Source organism: Mirounga angustirostris, unplaced genomic scaffold (assembly GCF_029215605.1).
Source record: "Mirounga angustirostris isolate CCGP_5_RB_7025 unplaced genomic scaffold, mMirAng1.0.hap1 SCAF_5, whole genome shotgun sequence".
Classification (NCBI taxonomy): Eukaryota; Metazoa; Chordata; class Mammalia; order Carnivora; family Phocidae; genus Mirounga; species Mirounga angustirostris.
In genome coordinates this window covers 86,596,038-86,616,034 of record NW_026991713.1, presented here as the reverse complement: position 1 = coordinate 86,616,034, position 19,997 = coordinate 86,596,038, and the positions used below count along the sequence as shown (strand labels likewise).

The following is a 19,997-nucleotide window of genomic DNA, read 5'->3' as shown; positions in this document are numbered from 1 at the left end:
TATAATGTAAAATTTCAGAGTTTTGTTAGTCTGCTTCTCCTTGTGTTGGAGAAATGACCTAGTGTGCTCTTCTAAGAAAATTTTGTTTACCCATTGATATTTCCATGGGTGAATTAGGTGATAATCTAATTTACGTACAAGTCCTGAACTGGGCTATATTTGTAGAATTCAAAATGAATGTATTTCTCTTCTCATCTTGTGGATTTATTTACATATTTAGATTTTAAATTGGAGAAGAAGCAATATCTATTTGTAAACTTTATTAATTGCCATTAAAAAATGTTTGCATCACTCTCCTCTTAGTTGATTGTCAAAGTAAATTATCTTGCCCTTTTTTTATCACTACAAAATATCAGTCCTCTGGGCTGTTACCAGAGAATAATATTGAACGTTCCGCTGGGAAAACAAAAAAAAACTGCCAAAAACCAAATTGTGAAAGAAAACTTTCCATGAAGGACAACCTAAATAATACTGCTTCTTGCTACTTCTCTAGATAGCTTTAATTTTATCCTTAGATCAAGCCAACCTTTACCGAACTGTTTATTTCCACTACATGGTTTGGTCCCCGGCAAAAATGATTTGAGTGGATTTCACTGTGTCAAGCCAACTCCTTTTATTCAGAGACACATAAAAGAAAGTTGTGTCTCCCCCAGTGGTGTTAGGGAAGCCACTTTCTACTATTTCACACTGAATCCCCTTTTAGGAAAAGAATAATAGAAATGTCTCTGTCACTCAGTAAAAAAAAAAAAAAAAAAATTCCACTTAAATAAGTTTAAGGGGCTTTTCATGGATTAAAATATTTAATGCTATAAGGCAGTTAATATTAGTCTTCCTCTTTTAGAGATGAGGACGTTGAGAATCAAAGAGGTTGGAGCTGGGGCGCCTGGGTGGCTCAGTCCTTAAGCATCTGCCTTCAGCTCAGGTCATGATCCCAGGGTCCTGGGGTCGAGCCCCACGTCAGGCTCCATGTTCAGTGGGAAGACTGCTTCTCCCTCTCCCATTCCCCCTACTTGTGTTCCCTCTCTCGCTGTGTCTCTCTCTGGCAAATAAATAAATAACCTTTAAAAAAAAACCAAAGAGGTTGTAGCTGACACATAATTAACAAAGGACGGAAAGAGAGGAAAGATCAGCACCAGAAACTTTGCGTTAATCGATCGTTACATTATACCACCTCTCCTATGTAGAGAAATTTTGAAAAACTTGCATTCTAAGAGTGTATCTTCCACAAGTGGGTGGAAGAAATACAATTAAATTTAAATACAATTAAATTAAATTAAAATTTAAATGTTTAGTTGGGCGGAATATTTTCTTCATTCAAAAGCAAATTTTCTGCATTTCTAAGTCAACTTGACTAAAATGCATTTTTCCCTTTTTAAAAAATTAATTAAGTATGAGTAGAAATTTCTGTAATGAAAGTATAGCTATGAATTGGGTTATCCTTATGGAATTCTAAATGGATACATTTCTGAGCTCATGGATTCATGTGTTTACCTAAGATTTTAAATTGGTGAAGCCATGTTCATTTGTAAGTTTAATATTATCATGGAATTATGAAATATCTTTTCCACCCATGATATCCTTAATTAATGTCAACCAATCACATAGCTTTGAATATCATCTGTGTATTGATGACTTCCAATTCTATTTTTCTAGTCTAGATATTTCTTCTAAGTCCCAGACACATATACTTACCTGACTGACCTAGCCCTTTGACAATGAATTGGTATCTCAACTAAATGTGGGAACTGTTACACTCTTGCTTTTGCCTCACAACCTAGAATGGCCTCAGCAGGCTTCACTATCTCTGTCAATAGTATCATTGTACGCTAAGTTATCAGGCCAAAAATCTTGATAGTATTCTCTTTCCCTTATACCTCCCTTCAGATCACCTGGTAAGCCTTCTTGGCTCCACCTCCTTAAAATATTTCAAATTCAACCACTGATCTCAACAGCTGCCTCATGAATTCATCATCTACATAACCATCACCAGCTGCATTGCTAATATATCTTCTCTAGTCATCTTCTACCTCCACTCCTACACCATCAGTCTTTCCTGCACAGTAGAAAGTAAATCGAATTATGACATTTTAAGGAAAACCTCTCCAATGGCTTCCCAATGCAACTGGAATAAAATCCAGTCTCCTTTCCATGGCCTCTAAGACCCTCATAAACTGACCGTGTCTACTTCCTCAAACTCATCTCCCTTCATTCTCCATTCATTTGTTTCCAGCCAAACTTGCTTTCTCTCATTTGAATATACCTAAGCATTTATTATTTCTTCTACTTAGTGTGCCCTTCCTACCAAATATTTCTGAGGTTTCCTCTTTATCATCACTCAGACCAAACTATGTGACCCCTTGAGAATCCTTTCTTGACACTTTAACTAAAGTAACACCCTCCACCCCATCTTTACTTTCTCTCATGTTACCCTAGTTTACTTTCTCCATGTGACTAATCTGTCCTTGAAAATATCAGTCTGTTTACCTGCTTATGATGTCTATTCTCATGAACACATGAGCTCTGAAAATCTTGTTCACCAATAGATTCTCAGATGACTGCCTAAGCTGAAGCCTGGTATTGACAGTGTGATACATTGTAGAGTGCAAACTTCGAGGTGTGGCATAGATTGCTTAATCTATGTAAATCATTTGACATATAAATCTCTATATTTATCTATCTAATCTATAAATGCCAAAGTATATAATTTATCTATTTATGTGTTGCCTTTACTTGTAGATGGTGTCTTGATGTCTGGGAAATAATTTTAACTATATTTTTTAAAAATCTAAGATGTTTTGGGGCCCCTGGATGGCTCAGCCGTTAAGCGTCTGCCTTCGGCTCAGGTCATGATCTCAGGGTCCTGGGATCGAGCCCCACATCGGGCTCCCTGCTCGGCGGGGAGCCTGCTTCTCCCTCTCCCACTCCCCCTGCTTGTGTTCCCTCTCTCGCTGTGTCTCTCTCTGTCAAATAAATAAATAAAATCTTTAAAAAATCTAAGATGTTTTGGTGAAATAAGATAAGAACATTCTTCTTCATATAGTTTCCTATAGGAGGTATCCAAATTATTCAGGAAACCTCAGAGGGGCAATAATCAGGGAAAGAAGGTCAATAGGCAGAATTTGAAGGAAAGTGTATGATACTAAAATATAGAATAATTATATAGCCATCAAAGGTTGGCTCTCCAAGATATTCACAAATCAAAATTTCTTTTTCCTATGTTTTTGCACAACATCCATAGTCTTCTTTTACTGTGAATTACCACTTATTGGAACTTCCAAGTGCTGTAAAATGTAATGGATATAAAAATCAAAATAAATACCTTACATATCCCCAAAGGTCACTTGGTCCCAGTAACTGGTCAGATACCAAGTATGTATTATGTGAACTTGAAATAAAATAATCATTTAATGGATGATTCATATCTTGATAAACTTTTCCACAATCAGTTTTAAGTATTTGACATTCAGGTGAACCCATGTATCTTATAAAACCTTCAAATGACATCTGGTGTGCTCTCTTAACTATAAAAAATAAATTAAAGGGATGCAGAAATATCATTAACTGTATAAAAATTACATCTCATTTTAAAATTTATTCTATAGTAGAGCATGTTTCTAAAATATTCATTTAGAATTAATATTGATACTATTTCTAATTTTTCTGTGGAAACAATTTTTTTCTAATGAATACCCCTAGTTCTTCTATATCAACATTCAAGTAGAGAGTATATTATTTAATTCATCTCTGATTTTTTAACGTTTTAAAATACGTATAAGAGGGGTGCCTGGGTGGCTCAGTCGTTGGGCATCTGCCTTCGGCTCAGGTCATGATCCCATGGTCCTGGGATCAAGCCTCGCATCGGGCTCCCTGCTCGGCAGGAAGCCTGCTTCTCCCTCTCCCACTCCCCCTGCTTGTGTTCCCTCTCTCACTGTGTCTCTCTCTGTCAAATAAATAAATAAAATCTTTAAAAAAAATACATATAGGAAAATACATATATCATAGGTCAATGAATTTCCATAAGCTAAACATCTAGATAAGCAGCACCCACCTCAAAAAACAAAACATTGCAGCACCCCAGAAGCCTGCCTTCTGCTAACTTTTCAGTTTCTCCCTCCTAACTGTATTCAGTGGTCTGGCTTCTAAACACCTAGATTAGTTTTCTCTGTTTTTTGTGCTTTATAGGAATGAATTCACACACTACGTATTTTTTTGTGGCTGATTTATTTTGCTCAACATTGTTTCTATGATTTATTCATAGCTGCATATAGTTAGACATTGTTTATTCCCATTGTTGGATAGTATTCCATTGTGTGAGTACACCACAATTATTTATCAATTTTATTCTTGAGGAGCAGTTAGATCATTTCCAGTTGGAGGCTCTTACAGAGAATGCTGCTATAAACAACCAGTAAATGTCTTTTGGTGCAAATATGTATACATTTCTGTTGGGTACATGTTTATGAATGGAATTGCTGGATCATTTGCATATTAGCATCTTTAGTAAACTATCGCTGAACTTTTATACTATTGGCATAACATTACCAAAATTATGTATTTAAGCAAAACACTGACTCTGGAATCAGACAGTTTTAGTTAAATCTATTTACTTGTTACACATTAAGCATGTTAGTTAACTTCTCCCTATCTTTGGGATGATAGTAATCATAGCTCCTATCCTTATATATTAGTTACATAAATTAGCTCTATCAATGCTAGTTGTTATTATTATTTTGTTATTCATAATTCAGTTTGTCTCAAAATAACAGCTGGTGTGAATATTCACTTTAAACTAGAGAGTGATCCTTGACAAAGAATTTTATTTCTGGGAATTTATACTATAGAAATAGAGACTCAGACAAAGATTGATATGCAAGAATGCTCGCTCACACTAGCGTTATTTATAAAAGCAAAATAAATGGGGGAGAAAACAAATTAAGGCTCAAAATATGATACAGTACTAAGCAGCAATTAAAGATAATGTATCAGAAAAAATATATAGTGACAAAAGTAAATGTTTATTACTTCATAAAAGTGAAAAAGCCAGCATTCAAAATGCTATTACAATTTTGGCTTAAAAAAATGAAAGCTAGAAAAGAATACATAAAATGTTTATAGGCAGGCAAACTCTCTGTTTGAAAGACATGAAAATTTAGGAGTATGGGAGCACATGGGCAAATGCATCATATATTGTAATAGTAAAGATTTGCATGAATTTATTCTTTTTTCTGGAGCAGTGATTGCTTTATAGCCCTTTTGAACTACTGAATAATTAAGTTAATATCTTTGATAATGAAATAGAAAACAAACAAACTCATTTTGTGCCCTTAAAAACTACAAGATTGAGATGAGAGTTAATCTCATGGATATTTAAAAGATTTTATTTATTTATTTGAGACAGAGAGAATGAGAGAGACATAGAGCACATGAGAGGGGGGAGGGTCAGAGGGAGAAGCAGACTCCCTGCCGAGCAGGGAGCCCGATGCGGGACTCGATCCCGGGACTCCAGGATCATGACCTGAACCGAAGGCAGTCGCTTAACCAACTGAGCCACCCAGGCGCCCAATCTCATGGATATTTAAAAACCTCTTTTGGTGCATATCACGTACCAAAGTGGGATGAGATTGAGGAGCCAGCAGTATTTGGGACTATCCAATCATAATTCTAATTGGCCTTAATAAGTGATCAATAAGCATGTAAATGAAACACAAGGTCTTGGGTGTGTGTGAAAGTATCTGAGCCGGAGGGAGGCTCAAACGATGTAATGGATGAACAGTGTAGTATTATAGTTAAAATGCAAACACAGTTCCAAGATGTCACTGCCAACCATTTCATTATCCTTTTTTCTTTTTGATTTACCCCTGCAGGTAACGGTGCCAAAGTAATTTTTTTTTTTTTTTTGAATACTCACTACTACATCAGTGCTACTCAAAGAGCTTATCTGTGGACTGGTTGTTTCCAGTCAGCAATTGCATAAAGAGCTTGAGCCAAAACATAAATCAATTCACTACTTCTTTAGAGAAAATTTTTGCTGTTAAAAAAAGAAGTAGACAGCTGAACTTATCAGGCATGCTTAGTGGTGTAGTTGTTTTACATCCTGGTGCAAGCTCTTTATCTTGTTGCAAACCTGCAAAAATTTTAATAGTGATCACACCAAACTCTTACTAGTACTGCATTCAGTCTTACCACTGCAACTCTCCAAAATCTTTTCATGACAGTGAGTCGTGGAGCCCAAATCCTAATTATGACCTGCAAGACAAACATGACTTGATCCCTGCTCATCTCCCAAATTCATCTTGCCCTCATTCTCCAAGTTCCAGCCACACTGTTCTCTTATTTCTTGAATTCTCCAACTCATGTCCAATACTTTTCTTCCCTTGACCTCAGAAACTTCTCCCATTTTGTCACATGACTAGTTCTTTCTTATCAATTTGGTGTCAGCTTAAAGGTCACATCCTCAGAATGGACCACCCTAAACACCCAACCCAGCTAGTCTTCCTGGGTTGTTTACTCTCTATCACGCACAGTACAGAGCATTCTGTGGAATCATCCTTTTATATATTTATTCATTGTCAGTCTCCTTCACACCCCCATCATTAACATAAGACCTACTTTGCCTTATTCTTCATAAGGCAGTATCCTCAGTCCCCAGAAGCAGACTTGGTTGCCACAAATAAATATTGGAATAAGTTATGAATATGTGACTCAATGAAGAAATGTTTGATTTTGTTAGAACCCATATTATCATAAACATTGGTACATAAACCAACTTTCAAATGAGGCAGAACTTGAACTTTCATACTTCCCTTGTTAAATAAATATTCTGAGCTATTTTATTAATTTGTGTAGGGCTAAACACTGCTTTAATGGTACTTTTACATAATTATGTGAATATTTTATTATATTATGTCTATTTTCATTTAAAGATACGCATAAGTGGAAAAAATGTGAAATGTTTTGCCCATTAAAAAGTGGGACAAAGATCAAAAATTATATGACACATGATTAGCTTAAATGGTCATTTAATTCAAACTAGAGGACTAAGGGTGCCTGGGTGGCTCAGTAGGGCTTCAGCTCAGGTCATGATCTCGGGTCCTGGGATTGAGCCCCTGTCAGGCTCCCCGCTCAGTGAAGAGTCTGCTTCTCCCTCTCCCTCTACCCCTGCTTCCACTCATGCTCTCCCTCTCTCTCTCTCTTTCAAATAAATAAAATCTTTTAAAAAATAAAATAAAATAAACCAGATGACTATATTCAAAAATGAAGGAAAATTTTTTTCATGTTTATGAAACTTTATAGACAATTATGTATATAAACAATGAAGAAAGTAGTGATTTTATAATATTTTACTTTTTTCCTAGAATAGTTTTCACTTAGCTATTTAATACTTCCATATATTTTCAGTAGTATAATGTATAAATGTAGAAGACTATTACTTGGTTTTTAACTTATTAATGAAAATGAAGACTCTTTCATCACAGTACATGTAACAGAATCTCATCTTGCTTTCCATGCCTAAACTGGTCTCTGAACACTTAAGAGATATACCAAAGCAGTTTAAAAAAAAAAAAAAAAAAAAAGGAAGCTTGACAATGAAGTAGGAAAGAATGTAACTGTTTTCACAGTGCAGTTTTCTAAAAAGTATATATACAGTCTATAAAATATAGAAATAAAACTGCCAATATTTTACATTATCCAGAAGAAATCTGACCCATCCCAAAATTTTAACTTGATAACTGTAATTCATAAAAAAATACTGTGCATTTAGATATTTGAGAAAACTTTGAAATGTAAGCATACCTTCTTCAATAGGCTCATACTTTTGAATGATCTCAAAAGCAATATTTGTGGTCATGTCAAGTGCATACTGTTCTTGTATCAAAAATTGAAGCAGGTTTTTTTCAAAAAGAAATCTCTGGTTTCCAGAATATGTGTTGAAAATCTCAATAATTTCTTCTCTGTGTGCAATAATTCGATAAATTGATCTAAATTCTTCTATGGTGATTCTTCCTTGCTTCAGCCTGTCATTATCCTACTAAAAAAAAATGACTGGTGGGCTCACATTGTGAATATAAAAAATACACAAAATAAATAGTTTATAGAGTATTTGTGTAATATATATAACAACTAATACTTGAAAGAAGATGAATCTTACATTGGATTCTTATCTCAAATAAAATATATAGAACTGCATGAAATGATGCTGAAGTTGGAAAAAGGTAAGTGGAAAATACCACTTAAAACCCAGTGGCCAAAGATGTCCATCGACAGATGAATGGATAAAGAAGATGTGGTATATATATGCAATGGAATATTATGCAGCCATCAAAAGGAATGATACCTTGCCATTTGCAACGACATGGATAGAACTGGAGGGTATTATGCTGAGCAAAATAAGTCAATCAGAGAAAGACATGTATCATATGACCTCACTGATATGAGGAATTCTTAATCGCAGGAAACAAACTGAAGGTTCCTGGAGTGGGGGGTGGGGTGGGAGGGATGGGTGACTGGGTGATAGACACTGGGGAGGGTATGTGCTCTAGTAAGCACTGTGAATTGTGCAAGACTGTTGAATCTCGGATCTGTACCTCTGAAACAAATAATGCAATATATGTTAAAAAAAAAAAAAAAGAAGAAGGTAGCAGGAGGGGAAGAATGAAGGGGGGGAAATCGGAGGGGTAGACGAACCATGAGAGACGATGGACTCTGAAAAACAAACTGAGGGTTCTAGAGGGGAGGGGGGTGGGAGGATGGGTTAGCCTGGTGATGGGTATTGAGGAGGGCACATTCTGCATGGAGCACTGGGTATTATGCACAAACAATGAATCATGGAACACTACATCTAAAACTAATGATGTAATGTATGGGGATTGACAAAAGAATAAAAAAAAATAAAAAACAAAAAAATTTAAAAAATTTTAAAAATAAATAAATAAATAAATAAATAAATACTCAGACCAGGAAAAAAAAAAAAAAAACAGTGGCCATAGTGGGAATGGAAAAATGTGTGGGAGTTGATGAGCATTCTAAATTGTCTTTCAATTATACGTTTCATTTTTCTCTTCCACTCTCCTTCAGTACCTTCTTACAGCCATGTGAGATGGTTTGTAATCCCATGCCACTGATACACATAAACATCAGAGTAAATCTGAGACATTCAAGGTCACTGTAAACTTCAGAATTTGCAGGGGTGGTAATAGCACTACAGTAACCACAGTAGCTACGGAGAATCTTGAGGAAGTGAAATGTACATTATCACTGAAGGATTGGGGGCAGCGACAAACAAGGTGGGTTCTGATAAGAAAGAGTGGATTCACCTGGCTTTTCTGGAAAATTCATGTTTGAACTTTATGAGATGGAAACAAGAAAGTGGGCTGTGTCCAATTATTAAAAGCATCAGAAATAGTGTGAGGTTCTGAGTAGGAAAATGAGTAGCAGAAGTAAAAGTGTAGAATGACCAGTTGGGCGTGACCAATTGGAAGTGACAGAGAACTGCAGGATGGAACATAAATTAAACTCTCTGAGCTTCATATTCTTCATCTGAAAAATGGCATTTTTCACTACCTATGTCATCAAGTTGCTGTGAGGACTGCAAATATACAATAAATGGTTGTTCTAGATATCAATGTATTGCTATGTCTTATCAAGTTCTGCTTCCCTCACATCATCCAGCCTAGTGTCTCATCTTTTGCACTTTTGCTCATAAAATGAACCCCTACGGTACAACAGCAAAAGTTCAGTGGTAGACCAGACAGTTTGATATGAGGGATCCAAGAAGCAGTCTGAGCTGGGAATTGAATATGAAGAGTATCAGGTTAGTTCACAAAGGAATGTGAATCCATGCGTATGGGGCAACATGAGGAAGCAGGGACTGGGATGAAGCCCCAAATGGGAATGAGATGAAGATAAGCTTGGGAGAAAAGCTGGGATCTGTTCTTGGCAAATTGGGCCCAGAGCTCATTCAACAATAATAGCACCTTAAAATTATATAATCTTAAAGTAATTCATGTTATCAATTATCTTTGTAGACTAACAAGATTCAACTTACTATTTTTAAATTCTGTATTAAAGTCAATGTCATAGAATTAAATTTATTTTATTTTAGCCCCATCCCACTCATAATTTGTTATATGATCTTTAACAAGCCCATAAAAATCAAGTGTCCCTGTAATTCCCACAAATTTGGTTATATAAAATTGTATAAATTAAAAATTACAGTCCTATTAAGTAGCAGTATAAAATAAAATACATTATCCACTAAGTGATGAAAGTTTTATTACTTTCAAGCAAGGTTTAAACTTGGCCATCTGACTTGCTCTGTTTTGTTTTTCCCAAAAGATCAAAGTTGTCATCTGATACTAGAAAGAATTAGAGATGTAAAGTTCAAACAAAATTCCACAAATCCAAATAACTGCTATTTGATCCAACCCAAAGGAGTTAACAGTCAAACACTAATTAAATTACCAAAAAATAAAAACCACACAGAATAGATGAAAATTGTATTACTGAAGATGGGAAATTTTAATTTTAGTAGAAAGAGAGAAGGAAAAGGAAAGCAAAGGAAGTCAGTAATGATGGAGCCTGGATAACGAAATCAGCAGCAGGGAAAGCGGGAAAAAGGAAAGCGATAAGCAAGAAGGATTCAAATCTGAGTACTGACACACATAATAGTATCAAAACTGATAGATTACCAATGTATAAATTTAATATCTCCCCTGTAGGAGGAAACTGGGGCTCAGAAATCTTAGGTCAATTGTCCCCAGTCCCACAGGCATGGTAGACCAGGATTTGAACTAACTCCAAAACCACACAGAGGAACAGCAGGAAGAAAGACATGTCAATACACCATCATGCATATCGACAGTATATAAGTAGAAATAAATTGTGTAAAATACAAATCTGATCCTTTCAACCACCTGTTAAATTGCTCAGTATTTCTTTTTTGTCTTCAAGACAAAACCCAAACTGTATCGTGTTGGCATCCAAGGTCCTTTAAGATGTCATTGATGGTGTCTGCTCTAATCCTTTTCTTTCTTGCACCTCACACTTTTGGTGCTCTGAATTAGTTACAGTACAAATACCAAACTCTCTTGCTATTGCATAGGCTGTTTCTTCTGTCTGGAATACCCTTCTTTCACTTCCTAACTTACTAATTTTTACTAATTCTTGGAAAAGTATCCTCCTCTAGAAGTCTTCCCAAATGTTCCTTTCTGTCTCCCCCAGGCCACATCAGATAGCCCACCTCTGTTTTTTTTTTTATAAGACTCTGAATCTTCTTCTATCATAGAATTTATTACACTGGAATGAAAGCCTTTTTTTTTCTAAATCCCTTCTAGAATTGCCTTGAACAGGAAGTTTGCCATTTGCTTCTTGTACTCTTAGTACTTAAAAGAATAAAAGAATGCCTGACTGAAGGTATTAAGAACATGATCTAACACCTAAACAGTTTTACAATTCTGGTGAAATACGTGCATTTAACTGGATAAAGAGTTAACATATCCCTAAACCTAGGAAGAATAGGAAAATATATTTTTAAATACATATTACCAAAAATATGCAAAATCTTGGGCCCCACTTCAGGGAATACTACAGCTTTTAGAAATGTTACATATTAATAATTTATAAATACAGCATAAAACAAGAGTAATGAAGCCATTTTTCTCTTGTTTAAAAAAAATTCATTAAGTGGTTAGTCTCTACAAGGCATTACAAAAAGAACTTTACCAAACAACCCATTCAATGTTTATGTATAATTTAAAAGTATATGTCTTACCTTAAGACCATGAACACCATGAAGGTAGATATTTTATTCTTTTTATTCCCAATGCCTAGTACTGGACCTAGCCTAGCATAGGACATTAGTGACTGTATGTTTGAATGAATGGTTGAAAACATGAAGATAAAAGAACATATTAAAATGATTCTATTGATATTCTGATAGTATGCTTTCAGAAAACAAAATTAAAGCTTTTCTTGTAACCATTTTCCCTTGCTCAATTTGCTAGTAAAAAGATGAAGTGTCACTTAAAATAATGACCTCACAAGAAATTTGATCTATCGAAACACAGAATTCCCTTTTAAATTAAGATGAGGTGTTTCAATTTGTCTCCAAAATTACACTAAAAACAGAGTATTCAAAATATATCACAGGAAATGATATGATTTGCCACCTTTTTCCCCAAACTCTGACATACTAATTTACACTGCTTAACAACTCTGTCTTCTCTCTGTCTTCCCTTTCTTCCTAACTAAATATATGAATCAGAAATGAAATAGAGTAGTAAGGATGTAAAGGCAACACCTTATCAGTGCCCCCTGGGAGCTCATATTCTAGAAAAGGAAAGCTGACATGAAAGTGTTAAAATGGACACTTTACACACAACAGAAAAAGAAAGTTGGGCAATTCCTCTTGGAGACAAAAGGTCTTCATAGAAGAGGTGATCCTGGAGCTGAACTTTCATTGAGAAAGAAGATGGTTGCCCGAAAGTGAAGAGGAAAAGGGTTATTCTAATTGTTGGGATCAGAGCAAATAAAACACATGACAGTACAAAACAGGAATGTGATTAGAGAGGATGTTAGTGAAGCTGCAGTGAGAGATAAAGGTGAAGTCAAAATTGCATCCTAGAGGCCCCTTGGATGCCACACTGAGGCTCTCAGACTTCATTCTCAACCAGTGACTGACTGATGAGCTTTAATGAGGGAAATCATGTAGATTTTGTTTTAGAAAGATCATTCTGACAGCTACATACAAGGTAGGATTAAAAGCAAGGAACCAGTTTATAGGGCTATTCTAACTTTAATGGACATATAAGTCACTGAGGGACTTGTTCAAGTGCAGTCAGCTTCAATATGTCTGATTCTGTGTTTCTAACAAGTTCCCAGGGGATGCAAGAGATGCTAGTCTGAGGAGCACACTTTGAGTAGCGAGCAGTTGGAGACCAATTGACTTTGTGTAGGAATAAAATAGCCCTTAAAAGATTTGAAAATTTGATGTAAAGGTAAAGTAAGAGAAAGAGTCTGGGACTCTCTCGGGTTTCTGGCTTGGATAACTGAGAGAATAGTGCTGCCATCTTCAAGAAAAAGGAAGACAGTTTTGAAAGGAAAGATGGTTTATCTTAAATATAATAAACGTGAAGTATCTTCACCCAAACCAAGAGAGCCAGGAGACAATTAGTTGGGATGGGAAGTGAGGATTGGTGTATTATAGGAGAAAACACAAGGATTTTGCAGGCAGACAGACCCAGATATGAGTTTCCACAGTAATATGACATAAACAAATTAAATCAACATTCTTATCCTCTATATCTCTATGTGTAAAAAGAGACTAATAACAATTTCCTTGGATGTACATTGAAATAATGTATGCAAAAACCTAACACAAGGCCTAGAATATGGCAGGTGATGAACAAATAGTAGCATGTACATGATAGAAAACTGTGTTCAAGATAGAAAACTTGTGCTTTGTTCCCATTAACGTGGTAATGAAAGTCATTGAAAGGCAATAAGGTGGTGACCCAGGAACCTCCAGAACTCACCTCCTCCCATGGACATACCAAATCTACAACTACATATGTGACAATTCCCTCTGCAAGAAATCCAAAAACTATTTGAGTGAACTAACTTCCCTTCATATTGGACAAAGGAGAAAAAATTCTGTATCAAAATAGGCAGGAGAGGCTGAGACACAATCTGTCCACAAACCTCACCCACAACATGGTGACATATAATTGGGAGAAAACCCACAACTCTCTGCTTCTCCCTGAGGAGTGAGGGGTTTGGACCCAACTTCTAGTGCCCCATCTTTTAAGACTTCCACCTGAGAGATAGGCTCTCAAAATACCTAGCTCCTAAAGCCAACTGGGGTTTGTGTCCGCAAGATCCACAAAGCTATAGTAAACCATTCTTAACAGTTCACAAGGACTCATGATGGCTATCCCCCTAGGGCTCAGCACGGAGGCAGCAGACTAACACAGAGTTTTTTTTCCCTGAAAGAGGCCTATGTGGTTATCTTAAAAGCTACAGCCTGAGAGTCATGCTTCTGATCCAACACAGGTGGAAAGGCAGACTACAATCTTCCCTAGAGACCAGGGAGGCCAGAAGGTACCGTCTTCGTGTTTCTCTCTGTCTCCCTCCAGATCACGAGTATCTCCCTGAAACAAGCATGTGCACACATCTGGCACTCCAGCTTTTGCAGCTGCCACTCAAAGGATGACAGCCTGGATCTGACAGCCAGTAGGGTTTGTGCTCACAGGTTCAGCAGAACTGTGGCAAAGAAAGCAAAAACCCTTGGCTAGTTGTCCCACTGGAGCTTGGTGCAGAGGGAGTTACAGAGACACTCATTTCCAGTCTTTCCCTGAAAAAGGTTTATTTGTATACTTTAAAAGCTGCTACCTGGGGGATCGGGCTTCTAATCAGCCCACATCTAGGTGCTGACTGGGATCCTCCCCTTTGGAACACTGATAGGTCTTGGCATTCCCTCAATGACAGGGAGACACTAAGAATAAAGTAGGCTGCTTGGACAAAGTTTGAGAAACAAACAAAAGCTAAGGCTGAGCTGAACAGTAAGTTTCATCTTCTAAATGAGGCCGCTCCTTCAAGACTGGTAGAGGTGGCTGTTCTATCTAAAGCACAGAAGCCAACACAGAGAGTAAAAGAAAATGAAGAAACAGAGGGATACGTTCCAAACAAAAGAACAAAATAAACAGAAACAGACCTAAATGAAACAGAGATAAGAGATTTACCAGATAAAGAATTCAAATAATGGTTATAAACAATATGAAAATTACTCAAAAAATTAAAAATAGAACTAACTACCATATCATACAACAATTCCACTTCCTGATATTTATTCAAAGGAAACAAAATCACTATTTTGAAAAGATCTCTGTACCTCCATGTTTATTACAGCATTATTTACAATAGCCAAGAGATGGAAGCCACCTAAGTGTCTATCAACAGATGAATAAAGAAAATATGAACTAACTACTCTGCCATAGAAAAGAAGGAAATTCTATAATTTGTGACTTCATGGATAAACCTTGAGGCCATTATGTCAAATGAAATAAGTCAGAGAAAGACCAATACTAAATTATCTCACTTATAAGGGGAATCTTAAAAAAACTGAACTCATAGAAACAGAGAACAGATTGATGATTACCAGAGGCAGGGCTGATGGGGTGGAAGAAATGGGTGAAGGTGGTCAAAAGGTACAAACTTCCAATTATAAGATAAACAAGTACTAGGGATGAAATGTACATGATGACTGTAGCTAACACTGATACAGCATATATAATAATAAGTTCTGGGGATATAACACACAGTTTGGTAACTAAATTAGCAATACCGTATTGCATATTTGAAAGTTGCTACAAGAGTCATCTTAAAAGTTCTAATCACAGGGCACCTGGGTGGCTCAGTTGGTTAAGCGACTGCCTTCGGCTCAGGTCATGATCCTGGAGTCCCGGGATCTAGTCCCACATCGGGCTCCCTGCTCAGCGGGGGGTCTGCTTCCCCCTCTGCCCTCTTCCCTCTCGTGCTCTCTGTCTCTCATTCTCTCTCTCTCAAATAAATAAATAAAATCTTTAAAAAAAAAAGTTCTAATCACAGAAAAAGAAATTTGTACCTATGTGAGCTGATGGATATTTACTAAATTTATTGTGGTAATCATTTTTCAATATACACATATGTCAAATCATCATGTTGTACACCTGAAACTAATACAATGTTGGATGTCAATTATATCACAATAAAACTGGAGAAAAAAGAAAAGTTAATAAAATTGTTCAGAATAGTATATAAAGTAAAAATAAATAAAATTAAGAACTCAACTTTAAGAGAAGAGCAAAAGAAAAAATGATGGCAGGACAGATGAAAAAGGAATGATCAGAAATTTAAAAGAAAACTAGGAGAGAGTGATGTCATAGAAGTCAGAATGGGGAGTAGTTTAAGAAAAGAGGGATAAATAAAATGCAGAGAGAGCCTAACCATTGTATTTACCATTTTAAAAAATTGAGGTTTTCAAGGTAGGTGTAAAGGCAAAATTTATTGCAATGAATTATCGAAGTGGAGAAAGAAATGTAAAGGATTCTTTCAGTTTATCTGCTAAAGGAGAGAATGTAGTGTTTAGAAAAGGATATGGAGCTATTTGTTTTTGAGATAAAAAATAAGCTTAGACTGTGGAGGACCAACTAAGGTAGGAAATCATAAACCAAACAAAAATATAAGTGGCTGAGTTGACACAAGTTTCATATTTGTAAGGCAGAGGCAGCAGAGATATACGTTCCCTCCTCTCTCTACCTTTTAACTCTCAAACCACTCTACATTGCTGCCAGATTTATCCTAAAATTTTCACAATTTCCCTACTCAAAAATTTTCAGTGGCTACCCATTGCCTATAACAGTAAATCCAAATTCCATAGCCTACCACTCAGGATTTTTGTCATCTGGCCATGCCTAGCATTTGCAGCCATTTCTCACCACTCCCTTCATGCATCCTACATGCAAGTCATACTTCATTACCTTTTACTCCCCGAGCACTTCTCACACTGTACTCTTACACATACTGCTTATTATTCTTCAAGGGCCAACAAGAATGCTTCCTCTACAATGGCATCTTTTATAGAAGCCCACGTTTGAGTCTCTGTCTCCTCAGATTCCCTGTATGTATTACCTATGAAATTTATTATAATCTACATATAAAATAGTAATTTCTGCATTTCTTCTCCTTCTAATGAGAGAAAGAGAGCACTTTATTAATTTTTTACAATCCATAGTTTCTAACAGAGTGCCAAGCACATACTATAGATTTAATAATGGCTGTTAACTGCTTAGAGAATTTGAAAACTTAAGGTAAGCACAATTATAACATGAATTCTTAAAATTAAGAAAGATGCTATTTCATACTCAACCAACAATCAAGAAGGTAGTCTCAGGCTAGCAATGTGTATTGAAATGACACATGGTATTTCCTATAAAATATCTTGCACACTACAAATTAAAGACAATGATTTAAAGTAATAAAGATTTTTTAATAAAGGGATTAAAAAATCTTAGGGAATTGCTCTTCAAGTCATGACTCAATAATTAATTTTGTAAAATGAAATTTAGAATATTTTTCCAAGGTCATAAATGTACATCTTCTTTACTTAAATTTCATGGTAAATATTTACCCAATAAGGAAATAAATTCACATCATAATTTATGCCAGCTTCTTAAGAAATCAATAAACATAAGGCAATTTTCTATATTTTTTGAACAATTATGATTGTTATAGCTTCAACTAATATTTGTTGAGTGTTTACTCTTTGCCAAGCCTACTATTAGACACATTCACAAATAATATTTAATATTCAGCACAATCCTGCAAGATAACTGTATCAGTATCCCCATTCTGCAGATTACGATGTTTGCTCAGAACAACTTCTGGGTTGCCAAGTCCTACACAGTTAAGATCTAGTGGAGTAAAGAGTCTCCATGCCCATTGAGCTTGCCAATAACAATAGCCCTGAAACTCTAGAAGATTTTGGTCATCAAAATAAGATTCATCATGATTCATTTTATTTACTCTGGCTACAAGCTGTACCCATGAAGTGTAGAAAGACAGACAACAAAAGTTGAAACAAAACAGTCCAATGTTTAAGAAGCCTAATTTTTAACTATCCAGAAAATTTAGTAGGCCAATACACCTTCCCTAGCATTCTATTTAATTAACATTTTAATGCATATATGGCAATTTAGCCTAAGACAGCAAAGTATTATTTATTAAAGGGCCTAGGGGAATTATTTTAATAGATAAAGATTGCTTATCCAGATCATCAGCCCTGTTTATATACAATGTATGCTTTAAATTATTTGAGGTCATTTGAAAGGGGCTTTGAAGAATTCTAAGCAACCTCTGCCCCTCTAATTTTTATAATTCACATTGTTTTCATAGCCACTCCAAAAAGGTTTTGCTAAACAAAATAGACCTTCATTCCTGCCATGTCCAAATAATCATCAGTTTCAATTAATGAGCTACTGCCTTACTTGTTATAACTGCTGCACATTCGACATAATACTTTTAAATATGGCATGCATTTTACTCAAGTGCATTTCAGACACATATCTTTATTTTGCAGATAATTCAAAGCAACCTGATAATCACTGAATAAGATTTATCATATTTCACATTTGATGGAGATTTAATACATTACCTCTACATTGTATTACGTGTGAATTTTATTAAACTAGAAAGTACATAATTGTTTCTCCCTTTGAGTGACACTACTGGGGGAAAATTCTACATGTAAAGATCTTTCACAAAAACTTACGTTCTTCAGGTATGGTATTAGACATGAGTTGATTAAAATCCTGATAGCTTATGGCAGCATATACTGCTTGCATTCATAAATACAACCTGAAACCCGTCTTTTACTGCAATCTCTTAAGAAGTACAGCTTTTTTTTTAACCTCCTCTTTGTGATTTGTAAACATGGGGGCTAAATCTTATTGAGAGAAGTACTTGATGGGGGGCTGCTCTCCATGGTCTCCCATGTCTCTGCAAGTTTCTGAGCAGAGGCACCAACACTTTCTTCAGAACTAGCTGTTGAAAGATGTTTGCATAACGAGAGATAGTATCTCCTTCCATAGGAAAGAGCAGGTTTACTGTGCATGATAAAAGATTGGGTTTCCTTAAGCTTGAGGTCCTTCTCTGGTAACTCAATCCGCTGCATGTGCATGTGTCAATTGGCCCTCTTCACATCAAGCTTTAGGAACTGAGGCTGGGAGAAATGGCACCAAAATGCTGATGCTCTTTCAGTTGCTATTTTTGTGAGTAACAAGTTATTTTCCCTGAACCAGAAACATGCCTCTGCCATCATCCATGAAATTATATCAGGCTAATTGGTTAGCTTGCAAGTAGATAACACAAGCTTCACAGTTTGCAATAATGGTAACATTTCAACATAGGTTGTTATCTGGGTAGTCTATTTCAAAAAACACTATCAGCTTCAGGATTTCTATCTTCCTAACTATCTAGATTGGCTAATCTAGTATTCTTGCCTGATTCGCCAAGAAATTTGCCATCTTCCTAAGGCAAACTCAGCTGAATGCTTGACTTCTTCTCTTGTACTTACCATCTTTCCCTCTGTCCTCTAGTGAAAGAATTGAGTCAGGTTCCCTCCCTAGTGGTTCTTCTTCAAACAAAAAGAATTTGGGGCATGATTTTCTACTTTGATGTGAGTTAAATGCCATTTTTCTCAATATTACTTATTCCTTCTATAAATTATTAAGATCTAATCCATTTACCATTTCATCATTTATATGATTTTGATCTAATCATATGAGCAATCCTAATCTGTGAACATTCCTATATTCAGCTTATAGTACTAAATTAATAATCTGGTATTATTTCAAATTTTATTAATAGTTCATTTTACCACCTACCTAAATTCTCTCCTTCTTGATTATAAACATATTTAGCATAATTAATTGCTTTAATTCTTAAGAGACTGATTTTTCATATGTATTTTCTGCAGAAAGCATCCAAGTAGCTATTGACATTTCCCAATATTGAATCAAGCCCTTCCTAGGATGGGGTAGACAAGGAGCGGATATCATCTCACCTTGAAAACAGATTTCACATGAATATAATTGCACGGAATATCTAATTTTTCAAGTAATCTGTAAGTTTTTTCTACGTTAATTTTTCCACCTTTAAATTCATCCCGAATCTTTGACAAAAACCATGTACGAAGCACAAAAAAAGAAGTTAAGGAAATTCTCACAGAAAATCATTAAGTACTTAAAATGCCTAAAGAAGTATTTTATTTCTATTCAGTTTAATGCTTTTATTTTTATTTTTAAGGGATAGTCTATTTTGTGCTCAAGGGACAAGATAATTCTATAATAAATATTTAAAACAAAACTAGGTAGGTACTATTCTGTAGTAAAGGTATGAAAGGGCATATATAACACAATAAAAAGTACAGGTAAAGAATAAAAATAAACATTTGAGAAATCAAG

At 35.6% G+C, this 19,997-nt stretch overlaps 1 protein-coding gene across 1 annotated transcript in view; it reads right to left on the bottom strand.

The window, feature by feature from the left end:
• The window catches only part of PLCZ1 (phospholipase C zeta 1), a 50,410-nt gene extending 30,684 nt beyond the window's left edge, over nucleotides 1-19,726 (bottom strand). The window contains 3 exon segments of the mRNA XM_045869199.1: nucleotides 3,320-3,521; nucleotides 7,795-8,026; nucleotides 19,598-19,726. Coding sequence (XP_045725155.1) covers nucleotides 3,320-3,521; nucleotides 7,795-7,849 — 257 coding nt within the window. The 5' untranslated portion in view covers nucleotides 7,850-8,026; nucleotides 19,598-19,726.
• Between the last annotated feature and the right edge of the window lie 271 nt (nucleotides 19,727-19,997).